At 42.9% G+C, this 14,311-nt stretch overlaps 1 protein-coding gene across 7 annotated transcripts in view; it reads left to right on the forward strand.

The window, feature by feature from the left end:
* Positions 1-4,583: 4,583 nt before the first annotated feature.
* Positions 4,584-14,311, forward strand: part of ASXL2 (ASXL transcriptional regulator 2) — a 155,221-nt gene continuing 145,493 nt past the window's right edge. For all 7 annotated transcript variants that reach the window (XM_077959999.1, XM_077960000.1, XM_015111861.3 and 4 more), the window contains exon 1: positions 4,584-4,881. In XM_077959999.1, coding sequence (XP_077816125.1) covers positions 4,825-4,881 — 57 coding nt within the window. In that variant the 5' untranslated portion in view covers positions 4,584-4,824. The remainder of the gene's footprint in view (positions 4,882-14,311) is intronic.

Raw genomic sequence — 14,311 nt, forward strand, 5'->3', positions numbered from 1 at the left:
AAAAACAACAACAACAACAACAACAAAAAAACTAGATGGCTTACAGAATCTGTAGGAGATCTAGTGATCCTAGCTTGGAAATTACCACTAACAGAAATAGTGGCCAAAATACCACTGCAGAGCAGGCCTTTTGAAGACTCTGCAACTTGTATCACTGACATCACTGATCCTGAATATTACTAATGTCCGATTCAATGTCTAGGGCAGAAGTAAATGATTGGTGGAGCCTAGGGCATGTTCCTATGCCCTACCCAAAAGGGAGGGTAGGTATTTTCAATTTCTGTAGTGGGTGGGAAATTTCCAAATATGAGAAGGGGGCTTGGATACTTGTAACCAAAAAAAAAAAGTCTATCTTACGCCTCCATTTTTTTCATCAAAAGGAACCCTATTATGCATTTGATTCTATACCTTGCCTTTTTCACTTTAATTAATATTCCTTAGATCTCTTTCCACATCTGAGTGGCAACCCCTGTATACAAGGATTATTTATAATAGCACTGAAATGTTAACTACAGGAGACTAGATAAAATTATTGTACATAATCCAAACAATGGAATGCTATGTAACTATTTAAAATTATGCTATATGTTGGAGTTTGAGGGTGTCAACTTGCCCAAGTTTCACAAAAAATGGAAAGATATCTAGAGGAGACAAGCAGATGGAGATAAAAATATCACATTCATAATAAAACTGTTGAAGATAAAACAGCTTCTGTGTGAGGGCCAAATGGGCTTGCTAGCGCTTCCTGTCCCAAACTTTGCCAAGTCTAGACCTGATGCTATCTCATCTGAGTGAAAATTTTGATTCTACAGAGGAGACATACTTAACGAGGGGCCATTCATGCTCAACCAAGTTGTGAGGCTGAGGGTAGGGTAGGCTTTTCTTAGCTTCTTCCTTTCTCTTTTTTCTTTTTCTTTTCTTTTTTTTTTTTTTTTTTGACAGAGTCTCACTCTATTGCCCAGGCTGGAATGCGATGGCACAATCTCGGCTCACTGCAACCTCTACCTCCCAGGTTCAAGTGATTTTCCCACCTCAGCCTCCTAAGTATCTGGGACTACTGCTGTGAGCCACCACGCCCGGCTAATTTTTGTATTTTTTGGTAGAGACCGTCTTTCACCGTGTTGGCCAGGCTGGTATAGAACTCCTGACCTCAAGTGATCTGCCCACCTTGACCTCCCAAAGTGCTGAGATTACAGGCATGAGACACTGTGCCTGGCCAGCTTCTTCCCTTCTTTATGATGCTTCCCTCACAACATTACAGGTTTCTTCTGAGAGCACTCCCATATATAACTTGCACAAGAAGTCAAAGGTCAGTCTCTGCTTCCACAGACAAAACAAATATCTGTAAAATTTTTACAATGAGCAGTTTGGTAAAGATGAAAAAAGGTGAATTTTATTGTGAAAATAAAAATCTCATGTGGATTCCAACATAAAGCATTCGAAGGGGTTGGGGCTGAATATCTGTAGCCTAAAAATTCTTGATTTCATTTTCTGCAGTACACTAAGCTAAAGTTGTCAAAGCAGGTCATTCACTTTACCACAAAAGAGTCAGACCTTTATTCGTAGATGTAAAGCATTGTTACACTTAGTAGGGCAGAGGAGTGGGTGGAAGCTGTGAAAGTAGAGATGGTGAGTGTTGGCCACACGTTCAAGATATTTATGGGCAAGAAAGACAGGAAAAGTAATTTGGTAAGGTAGGGTGGTAGGGTAAAGAGACTTCTTTAAGCTGGAAGTGTCTCGAATATGCTTGTAGAAGGAGGTGGAGGGGTATCAGAACTAGAAAATAATGAAAAAAATGGAACAACATTCCAAGAAAGATGAGAAGGGATAGTGTCCTGTATACAGTACATTAAAGGAGGGATTAGGCTATGGTAAGGAGGAGGCGGCGGTTAGAATGCGCGAACTTATGGGTAAATTTAGGGATTGAAGGCAAGGTGAGAATGCAACTGGTGGCCAATAATTTTTACATGATACATGAAGCAATGTTATTAGTTAAATGAAGAGGCAAAAGTAGAGGTAGGGGTATTCAGGGGAGTGGCAAATGCTGATGGAAGTAACCAGAGATAAATCAAAGGATAACTAAGTTGATTATAGAAACTATATCTGTAAAGCTAAGAAACTGTGACTCAATCAAGAACTAGGGAGGATATCTTAGTAGGGTAGTGGGTGGAGTTTTAAGAAGATAGATTTGGCATTCCCTGTAGGATGGGCTTGAGTAGGGTGAGAATAGAAACAGAATATCTAAGGAAATCCAGAAGGAGGGTGGGGATGATGAGAGAGATGCAAATACACATAACAAATTCAATCAATAGACATGGGGACAAAATACTTTCTGGGGAATTATACTTGTATAATAATAATAAACTATCTGTATCTGTGGAAGATTAAGAAGTAGGAACCACAACATTACAATCCCTACCTTTGAAATTAAAACCTGGGGATAGAGCTCCTGAAATCCAAAGTAAGGACAGTTGGATTATCTGGCCTAGGAGGGTCTGAAAACCAGTTGGGGCTCCAGGACCAAACAACAGGACTGGGTGGTAAGCTGTACTCAACTCAACAGTCAGGGATGGAGAAGACCTTCTTTTCTCTTTTCTTTCTTTCTTTTTTTTTTTTTGCGACTGAGCCTTGCTCTATTGCTCAGGCTGCAGTGTAATGGCACAATCACTGCAACCTCTGTCCCCCAGGTTCAAGTGATTCTCCTGCCTCAGCCTCCCGAGTAGCTGGGATTACAGGCGCATGCCACTGTGCCCAGCTAATTTTTGTATTTTTAGTAGAGATGAGGTTTCTCCATGTTGGCCAGGCTGGTCTTGAACTCCTGGCCTCAAGTGATCTGACTGCCTTGGCCTCCCAAAATGCTGGGATTACAGGCGTGAGCCACTACACTTGGCGAGAAGGCCTTCTTAGACTACAGAGATAAGCTTTGGAGGGAGGTGGTACATGCTACCTGTGTAATGGATAGGGCTATGAATTATCAAAGACATTTCAGAAAATATATCCATATCAATTGCTGAAATTGGCTGTTTGATCCATGACTGAAGGGAAATATAAGGAAGCATCTAGATACTTCTAGATGGCCTCTCAAACTCCCTATCTTTTTCTTTTTTTTTTTTGGCACAACATATCCTTTTTTTTTTTTTTTGAGATGGAGTCTCGCTGTGTCACCCAGGCTGGAGTGCAGTGGCCAGATCTCAGCTCACTGCAAGCTCCGCCTCCTGGGTTTACGCCATTCTCCTGTCTCAGCCTCCCGAGTAGCTGGGACTACAGGCGCCCGCCACCTCGCCCGGCTAGTTTTTTGTATTTTTAGTAGAGACGGGGTTTCACCGTATTAGCCAGGATGGTCTCGATGTCCTGACCTTGTGATCCGCCCGTCTCGGCCTCCCAAAGTGCTGGGATTACAGGCTTGAGCCACCGCGCCCGGCCAACAGATCCTTTTTGAAAAATAGAGGAAAAGTTATGAATCCTCTTCTCAAAAAATTCACATATAACACACAAAATATAGTTCATAGTTTTAGGGAGTCCATGAACTTCTGAAATGCATCCATAAACTTTAAGCAGTGCTCTCATCTGTCTTTCCTCCCAAGAGGCAATCCAATCCTCAGTCCTATTTCACACTATAGTAAATTTACTAGATTGTTTGGAAGCAGCTTCTGGAAGCAGGTGGATTGGTGAGATCAGCAGGTGTTACCACATGCTTCTTACTTTGCAAAGTATCAAGGCGTAGATGATGTAAGAGAAGATGCCACATTCTGGATCTTTCAGAAGGCTGTTATGGATACTACAAATAATGGTCTCTGACCACAGAAATGTCTGAATCATTCAGCAAATATTTACTGGGCGCCTGATAGGTACAGGCACTATGCTAGGGACTGAGCTCATCGAAATAAAGACGACACCATTTCTGTCACTGATGAGTAGCTTCACATGTAAAAGCGTGGATGCAGTTACCAGGGGCCTTAAAAACAGTCACCTAAGTTTGAGGCTTTCTGGGGAGATGGAAAGGGCTCTGAGCTGGCAATTTGATATTTGGTGTCTCTACATCCCAGACTTGTGAGTTTGGCAAGTCACTCAATCTCAGTTGCTTCGCCTATCGAATGGGGTTAATAGGTAGATGAGAATTGTTGCCTATCTTCAAAAAGATAACCTTTGTAAAAATGCAAATAAATGAGAAAACACAAACGCAGAGCTTATCTAAAGTGATAGTTGGCAGAGTCACCCACTGAGGTAAGAGGTCAGTTCCCCAGGTCTACACAGCCCATGCAGCGCCTCGCACGAGGCGGGATCAGTTCAATAAGCTTTCCCGGATGGAACAAGTTCCGCTTCCGCAGGCAGATACTCGCTGTAGGTGTGAGCGTCGGCCGTCAGACGCCAGCTACTGCCGGGGCCTCCCTCGCGCGCATGCTCCTGCGGAGAGGCGGAGACCGGAAGGGTGGGGGCGTGACGAGGTATCGCAGACTGCCGGCTCGCTCGCTCAGCGGCCCGGCTTGGGAGGCGGGGGCGCGCCCGCGCTCGTTCGCGCGGCCGGCTGCGTACAGTAGTGACGGCCGCGCGGGAGCGGTCACATGACCGTAGCGGCAGCCTGTACAGTAAGAACCCAATATGGCAGCGGCGGTAGCAGTGGCAACGGCAGCAGGAGGACCGGCCGCCCCATAGACCCCCCCGCGCACCACCCCGCCGCTTCCTCTGCTTGGGTGCCCCCCCGGCCTGACTTCCCTTTTCTCCCACCTTTCCCGGCACCGCGGGAAAAGCAGCGCAGGGCAGAGCAGGCAGGGAGGGCGGCCGGAGCCCGGACACGGGAACCTCCCAGTCAGTTCAAGACCCGACATGAGGGAAAAGGGACGTAGGAAGAAGGGCAGGACCTGGGCGGAGGCCGCCAAGACGGTAAGGGGGAGGGAACGAAGGGGAAGGCCGGGAGGATTTCGTTCCCTTGTCGTCCGCCAGTCGCAGGGGAAGGGAGGTCACTGGCCCAGAGACCCGGCTGAGGGGGCACAAAACCGCGCGGAGAGGGCGGCGGTTAGTGTCGGGGTTGCGATCCCTGTGGGAATGGAGGCGCCCGGCGGAACGCGATAGCTGCGGGGCCGTGGCTTCTCTCGGCGTCTGCGGCGAGTCCTCAGTGTTTTGAGGCTGTCTCTTGGGGTCACGTCGCTATCACCTCTGCTCTGTGGTAGCCCCCGCCCCGTCACGGGGAAGTCTGTGGTGCTTGCACGGTAACCGGTTCTTCTCCCTTGTGCGGCTGGAGAGCCCCCATTGGATGCAGATAGAAGGCTTGTGCGTGCATCCAGCCCCGGAAAGGAGAGGGGAGCGCTGGAGCTGGATAGAATTTACCCGTTACAGCGGACATGCCTATGACCCCGGGCCCCCTGCTTGTCTGGCTCCCGGAGCAGACGTGAGATCACGAGGCTTTTGTTTTTGTTTGGTGTTGGAGCCGAAAGTGCAGGAGGTGTTTAGAAACGAAGTAACAGGTGGGACTTGTAGAATTTTTTTTTTTTTTCCTGTTTCCGTAGAGACCTACTCCGAACAAGGCAGCAATGCATGGTGGGACGTGTAGTTTACCCGGCCTTCACTTTTCCCTAGCCAAAGTGATGGTGGCCTAATGAAGTTGTAATTAGTGGGCAAAACAATTTTTCCCCCTAATTCTGTTATGACGAAATGTAGAGGTAGGTTTTAAAAAGTGGACTATTGAGGATTAGTGAGAACTTTTACCATATTTTAAGAAGAAAAATTTAAAAGCATGTTGTATGCAGAAATGAAATGGTAGGAGATAGTGAAGTTCATTCCATCGTTGAGGATGCAGCAGAAAAGTAATAGGGCATTAAACAGCATTTTAATAGTGGAAAGTGAGAGGTGTTCACCCCTTTAATGGTGAATCATGCCAGTAATACTTCGACAACATAGCCCTTCTTAGTGAACCCTTATGTCATATGGTTTATTTTTTAATGAGGTTTTTTAAATATGAAAGTAATGTTACTGTGGGGAAATTTGGAAAATTATAAAAAAGAAAATTAAAAAAAAATCACATTTATTTCACCCCTCGTCTGTATCTGCTAACATTTGGTATATTACCATCTAGTCTCTTTTATTTATTTCCTCAAATCTAGGTCATACTGTTTATTCAGTCTTGTGCATTTGTTTGTAAACTTTGCGCATTTGTTTTGTAAACTTTATGCATTAGGAGGTTGATGAGTCTTCAATTTTTATTTCTCTTAGTTGGAAATGTAAAAAAGTTAAGAAATAATAGCACATTTTACTTTTCTGGGTGTTTTCACTTACAATATATCTTGGTATATCTTCCTGTGCTAGAAGTTTCTCTCTAAAAGATAAGACTCCTATACTTTTTTTTGATGGTGTAGAGGTTGCTTCCCCACAGAGGACTATTTTACTCTCTACTTGGTGGATACCTGAAGACCTCTTTCTGTTAATAAAAGAAGCATGATGAATTTTAATTATAGGTAAGCAGACCTGGACCCTAATTTATGCTAATTAATTTTAAGTTCCTAGGATCTTTAAATTTTTTTTTTTTATTAAAAATATTTTGTAGGCCGGGCGCGGTGGCTCAAGCCTGTAATCCCAGCACTTTGGGAGGCCGAGATGGGCGGATCACGAGGTCAGGAGATCGAGACCATCCTGGCTAACACGGTGAAACCCCGTCTCTACTAAAAATTACAAAAAAAAACTAGCCGGGCGAGGTGGCGGGTGCCTGTAGTCCCAGCTACTCGGGAGGCTGAGGCAGGAGAATGGCGTGAACCCGGGAGGCGGAGCTTGCAGTGAGCCGAGATCGCACCACTGCACTGCAGCCTGGGTGACAGAGCAAGACTCCGTCTCAAAAAAAAAAAAAATATATATATATATATATATATATTTTGTAGAGACATGGTCTTGCTCTGTTGCCCAGGCTAGGCTAGTCTTGAACTCCTGGGCTCAAGCAGTCCTCCTGCCTTGGCCTCTCAGAGCACTAATATTAGAGAAGTTTCTAGACTCTTTAGAGTGTTTTTTGCATTATGATTCCTTTGATAAAATAGTCATTGGGAGATTGTGACAAATAGGAAAAATTAGTCTGCAACTACTTACCTTTTCCTATGTTAGTATATTTGCTCATTTCATGCTCTAGCTAGCTATGTGAAAAATAGTATTTAAAAGATGGAAAGACTACTTTGATTAGTAGAGTTCCTGAGGGGACCAGTATATTAGTAGCTTGGTATTTTTCTTTGATTCTGGCAAATACATAAAGCCCCAGTCTCAGTGAAAATGTGTTTTAGAAAGAGAATGATGACACTAAAGTTTTTCTTTTTCTAATAGCCAAAATCTAGAAAACGTTCTTAGTTTTGGAGGGTTATTTTATTACCTATAAGTGAGGGAATTAAACTAAATCTCGGTGTTCAAAATATTTATGTTTTTAGGATAAATAGATGAAAATAAAAGAAGGACTAGGCAAAGGTACATTTGTAATATTTCAGACTGCAGAATAATGAAATCAGAAAATTAGTGAGTTGACAAACGAAAGTAACTTTGACCTAAATAAGAATGCTAGTATTTAGATACAAAGGAATAGGAAAAGAGGTTTTAAGGCTTAAACTTATTTCTTACGCATTAGGATGTCAAGTGTTTGAGGAACAGTTTCATCAAGGAAGCAAGGGTCTCTTATTTCATGTGTTTTTGGTACCTCCATTGTAGAGCTATCATGTTTTAGAGAGTACTATTAAAATAGGGTTGTTTTCCTGACCAATAATATAGCAATAGATATATTCAACACAAAATGTCAGTATGTGATACTGGGATGATATGGGGTGTGTGTATATATGTGGAAGTGCTGCATGGTTTGATGTAAGGTTAGTATAAACTAAACAAAATAGTAAGATTCATAATAATAATTATTATTATAATTTTATTTCTTTATTTAGAATGGGTTTTGCTGTATTGCCCAGGCTGGAGTGCAATGGCTTCACAGGTGTGATTGTGGTGCGCTAAAGCCTTGAACTTCTGGGCTCAAGTGATCATCCTGCCCTAGCTTCCCAAGTAGCTGGGACTACAGGCATGTGCCACTGTGCCTGGCTTCATAATTATTATATAATAGTAGATTATGCCAAAAGGCTGATAAAATAAACTTGAATGTATACACTGGCTCCAGTAACTAAGGATACCAGGGAAAGGTGATGGAGCTGCGATTCAGCTGATCTTGAATGCGTGTTCACTACACTGGACTGCCTCCCTGTTGATCTTAAATTTGTCTTACTTAAATATGCTAGTTATAAAAAGCATTCTAGTATTTAGTTAGCAGTTTCACATGTTTTACTCTTTTTTATTTTGTTTTTGAGACAGGATCTTGCTCTGTCGCCCAAGCTGGAGTGCACTGCCATGATGGCGGCTCATGGCAACCTCAACCAACCCCTCAAGCAATCCTCCTGCCTCAGCCTCCTTAGTGGCTGGGACTGCAGGCATGCGCCACCACTCCCAGCTAATTAAATTTTTTTTTTTTTTTTTTTTTTTTTTTTTTTTTTTTTTTAGAGACAGAGTCTCCCTATGTTGCTCAGGCTGATGTCAAACTCCTGGGCTCAAGTGATCCTCCTGCCTCAGCCTGCCAAAGTGCTGATATTATAGGTGTGGTCCCCCATACTCAGCTGCATGTTTTTAATTTTAAGGGCAGTAGTGATGGTGGTAATGAATTATTTAAGTGAGAGATAAATAGTGTAGTGTTTAGTACAATTTAAATTGAAAAACTTGTAGCTAACCAGGGATATTGAGAACCATTACATTGACTTTATTTTATTTTTTGAGCCAGGGTCTCACTTTGTCACCAAGGCTAAAGTGCAGTCTTGTGATCAGGGCTCACTGCAACTTCCATGTCCTGGGCTCAAGGGCTCCTCCCTCCTTAGCCTGTGAAGTAGCTAAGTACCACACACGTGTGCCACCATGCCCAGCTAATTTTTTGTGTGTGTGTGAGATGGGGTCTCACTTGGTTGCCTAGGCTGGAATGCAGTGGCGTGATCTTGGCTCCCTGCAACTTCTGACTGCTGGGCTCAAGCAGTCCTCCTGGCTCAGCTTCCCAAGTAGCTGGGACTACAGGCATGTGCTGCCATGCCTGGCTGATTTTACTTTTTGTAGAGATAGGGTTTCGCCGTGTTGCCCAGGCTGGTCTCAAGCATCTGTACTCAAGTGATCTGCCCACCTCGGCCTCCCAGTGTGATGGGGTTACAGGTGTGAGCCACTGCGCCGGGACCACAGCTAAGTTTAAAAATTTTTTTTGTGGAGACGGGGTCTCGCCAAGTTTCCCAGGCTGGTCTTGAACTCCTGGACTCAAGTGATCTGCCTGCCTCGGCCTCCCAAAGTGTTAGGATTACAGATGTGGGCCACTGCACCCTGCCTGCATTGACTTTAGAACTATGTTCAAAATTAGGCTCATTAAAAAGAAAGATGAATCATCTAAATATTTGATGACATCCTGAGGGTTTTAGCAGTTTTTGCAAAGCAGAACTTTGAAAATAGCAGTCTTATTTGCTGACCTTGTTTGCTTTTTGACTTTTCCCTCGTTACCCGTGGGTAGAGAAGCATTAAAAGGCGAAAGAGTCCCAAAAGGACAAATGTGTGTGTGATTGTAGGTGGAAGGGATAGAGAGGCAGACTTTAGGGATTATACACTTAAGGGACATTGGGTGGTTTTTTTGGGGAGGAAAATGATAAAAAAAATATGAGAACCAAGGTGTGGGTGTTAGAGATGAGGAACATAACCTGTAGTGTAGATCTTTGGGATGTAATTTGTAGACTGAAGAAAAAGTTTTTGTTTTTTTTTTTGCTTTAATTTTTTTTTTTATACTTTTAAGTTCTAGGGTACATGTGCACAACATGCAGGTTTGTTACATATGTATACATGTGCCATGTTGGTGTGCTGCACCCATTAACTTGTCATTTACATTAGGTATATCTCCTAATGCTATCCCTACCCCCCTACTCCCCACAATAGGACCCGGTGTGTGATGATCCCCTTCCTGTGTCCAAGTGATCTCGTTCAGTTCCCACCTATGAGTGAGAACATGCGGTATTTGGTTTTCTGTTCTTGTGATAGTTTGCTGAGAATGATGGTTTACAACTGCATCCATGTCCTTACAAAGGACAGGAACTCATCCCTTTTTATGGCTGCATAGTATTTTTTGTTTTAAATATATAGACTTCATTCATTGGTTAATTATTATTTTGAATGTACACAAGATTTTGGTTTTTGTCACTTACAACTTTTGTCACTGCTAAAATCCTCAGAGTGTCATCAGATATTTAGATGATTCATCTTTATTTAACTTTAGAAAATAAGGTGGAAGATAGAAAATTTCTGTTAAATATAGGCTAATTACTTTGATGTAGGAAGCGTAGAAAATGGAAATATTATTTTTTGAGACAGAGTCTCACTCTGTTGCCAGTCTGGAGCGCAGTGATGCAATCTCGGCTGACTGCAAGCTCCCCTTCCTGGGTTCAAGCGATTCTCCCACCTCAGCCTTCCTAGTAGTTGAGATTACTGTGCCTGGCCAATTTTTATAATACGAATTATAGAAAGTAAAACCGGGCAGAATCTTGGCTCATTGATTACATAAACATTAGTGAGAAAGCATTGGCATGGGCTAAAAATAGAGAAACTGCGACAGTTAAGCTATGAGGATGCAAAGGAATAAGAATAATGGAATGGACTTTGGGGACTCTGGGCGGGGAAAGGGTGGGAGGGTGATGAGGGATAAAAGACTACACATTGGGTACAGTGTACACCTCTCGGGTGATAGGTGCACCGAGATCTCAGAAATCACCACTAAAGAACTTATCCATGTAGCCAAACACTACCTGTTCCCCAAAAACCATTGGGGAAAAAAACAAAAAAAGAACTTACAACCCTCCAAGAGTCAATAAAGAGACTTCTGGGAAAAAAAAATTCTCCTGAGAAACTGTCTGGGCTCAGTGCTTTTTGGTGAGCTAATTCCTTAATAATTTTGTCTGTTTATTCTGTGGAACTTAGTTTGCTTAAGCATCCTCTCTACTAGGGTCAATTTTAGTAAACTGTATTTTCATTAACAGTTATCCATATAACAGAGATTCTCAAATTTAATTGCCTAAAGATGTGGAAAATAATCTCTTATAATTTAAAATTGTTGTTTATAGTTATTTCTCCCTTATCAGTGCTTACTTTGTATATTTCTATTACTATCTTTTCTTCTTTATTAATTTTGCTAGTGATTTATCTATTTTGTGGGTGCTTTTGTTTTCCCCCAAATAAATGGATTTTGTTTATGAATTGTTTTTCTGTTCTCTGACCTTATTAGTTTTCACTTATACCTTTACAATTTTACTCTTAGGCTTTGTTTTGGTGTCCTTTGTTATCTTTCTTGCTGTTTGAGTTGGGAATTTATTTAAGTTTTAATTTTTTTTTTTTCCCCCTTGAGACAGGGTCTTGCTCTGTTGCCCAGACTGGAGTGCAGTGGTGTGATCTCAGCTCACTGCAGCTTCCGCCTCCCAGGCTCAAGGGATCCTCTTGCCTCAGCCTCCCAAGTAGCTGGGACCACAAGCACGTGCTACCATACCTGGCTAATTTTTGTGATTTTTGTAGAGATGGGGTTTTGCCATGCTGCCCAGCCTAGTCTCCAATTCTTGGGCTCTCACAATGGACCCAAAATGTTGGGATTACAGGCGTGAGCCACTGTGCCCTGCTAATTTTTAATTTATGTAGCTCTTTGGTCTTGTGAATTTTCCTCTGATCTCTGCTTTACATTTATCCCATAGATTTGTTATGCAAAATTTTCACTCATTGTTTTTCTGAAATTCTGTAATTTATTTCAGAATGCGTAATTTTCAAAACAACCGTGTGTTTACATTCATGAAATTACTTTCTGCAAGTCTATTATTAGTAGTAGGTGACTTGATGTAACACTTCTTGCTTGATTGATCTTTCTTCTTGCCATATTATTTAAAGTTCTCCTGCATAATTTTGTGTTAATTTAAAATTAGCTGGGTGTGGGTGGCGCATGCCTGTAATCTCAGCTACTCAGGAGGCTGAGGCAGGAGAATCACTTGAACCCGGGAGGTGGAGGTTGCTGTGAGCTGAGATCGTGCCATTGCACTCCAGGCTGGGCAACAAGAATGAAACTCCATCTCAAAAACCAAAATAAATAAAATTTTGTGTTAACTTCATAATTTCTTCTGTCCTGTTTTTATTCCTCTATCCTGAAAGCCCACAAGCCTCCTAGTTTGTTGAAGGGGAGGGAAAAACAGAGTCTTTTTTGAACACTTAAATTAAAAATTTCTATGAAAGGTGGTGCTGCTGCTGCTACTCCTGCATCTCTTGTAGAATTCTGAAAGGCGTTGAGAAAATAACCTCAGGTTTGCAAAAGTCCTTTCTGCTTCCCCATCCACAGATTCTATCTGCTCTTGAGAGGCTGGACAATTTTGCTGTGGGACTTTTTCCCCCCCCTCTACAAAAGCTGTCTGGAAGGAGGCCAGTGTGTGAAGATATAACTAAACTTGCTATCTTTGTCCTGTTTACAAAAAAACTCTGAATACCCCTCTACTTCTGTATTCTTTCTTTTTACATCTCATAGAGGCCATCCTCATAGTTTATGGTATTTTATAATTTAGTATTTTTAGTACAGTGTGGATTATTTTTTTTTTTTTTTTTTTTTGAGACAGAGTCTCGCTCTGTCGCCCAGGCTGGATGCAGTGGCGGGATCTCAGCTCACTGCAAGCTCCGCCTCCCAGGTTTACGCCATTCTCCTGCCTCAGCCTCCCGAGTAGCTGGGACTACAGGCGCCCGCCACCTCGCCCGGCTAGTTTTTTGTATTTTTTAGTAGAGACGGGGTTTCACCGTGTTAGCCAGGATGGTCTCGATCTGCTGACCTCGTGATCCGCCCGTCTCGGCCTCCCAAAGTGCTGGGATTACAGGCTTGAGCCACCGCGCCCGGCCCAGTGTGGATTATTATGTTTTTACTGTTGTTAAAAGGTTGTTGAATGAACTAAATTTTAGAACTCTCAATATGATTTAAAAACTGTTATTTGCTGGCCGGGCGCGGTGGCTCAAGCCTGTAATCCCAGCACTTTGGGAGGCCGAGACGGGTCGATCACGAGTTCAGGAGATTGAGACCATCCTGGCTAACACGGTGAAACCCAGTCTCTACTAAAAAATACAAAAAATACTAGCCGGGCGGGGTGGCGGGCGCCTGTAGTCCCAGCTACTCAGGAGGCTGAGGCAGGAGAATGGCGTAAACCCGGGAGGTGGAGCTTGCAGTGAGCTGAGATCCGGCCACTGCACTCCAGCCTGGCAGACAGAGCGAGACTCCGTATCAAAAAAAACAAAAAAAAAAACCTGTTATTTGCTTTAAATTTATTTCCTATTCAAGTTATATAGGCTCATTATTTTTTAAAAAAACAAGTATGTAAAGAGTTAATTCTAGATGAGTCAGTATACTGAAAACGGGAATTAAGTGAAAGTCTGCATACTGAAATATTGAAAATATTTACTTACTATACTGAAATTAACTCTGGTTGATAGTTAAATATGGCTTTCTGGATTTTTTTTTTTTTAACCTCATGTATACAAACAGGTATACCTTTATTTTACGTGAAATTCTATAACTTTATTTTATGAATGTCATGGATATCTTTTCATGTCATTACTTGTATATTTAATATCTGCCTTATTCTTTTTGTTTTTTTCTTTTTTGAGGTGGAGTCTTGCTTTGTCACCCAGGCTGGAGTGCAGTGGCATTCAGTCACAGCTCACTGAAGCCTTGACCTCCTGAGCTCAAACGGTCCTCCCACCTCAGCTTCCTGAGTAGCCAGGACGACAGGGGTGTGCCACTAGACCAGGGTAATTTTTTTTTTTTTTTTTTTTGAGACGGAGTCTCGCTCTGTTGCTCAGGCTGGAGTGCAGTGGTGCAATCTCAGCTCACTGCAAGCTCTGCCTCCTGGGTTCACGCCATTCTCCTGCCTCAACCTCCAGAGTAGCTGGGACTACAGGCGCCCACCACCACGCCTGGTTAATTTTTTTGTACTTTTTAGTAGAGACGGGGTTTCATGGTGTTAGCCAGGATGGTCTCAATCTCCTGACCTTGTGATCCACCTGCCTTGGCCTCCCAAAGTGCTGGGATTACAGGTGTGAGCCACCGCGCCCGGCAATTTTTTTTTTTTTTTTTTAAACGGAGCCTGGCAACAGAGCAAGACTGCAGTGGCGCAGTCTTGGCTCACTGCAACATCTGCCTCCTGGGTTCAAGCGATTCTCCTGCCTCAGCCTCCCGAGTAACTGGGACTACAGGCGTGCACCACCATGCCCAGCTGATTTTTGTATTTTT

This window comes from Macaca mulatta, chromosome 13 (genome assembly GCF_049350105.2).
Source record: "Macaca mulatta isolate MMU2019108-1 chromosome 13, T2T-MMU8v2.0, whole genome shotgun sequence".
NCBI lineage: Eukaryota > Metazoa > Chordata > Mammalia > Primates > Cercopithecidae > Macaca > Macaca mulatta.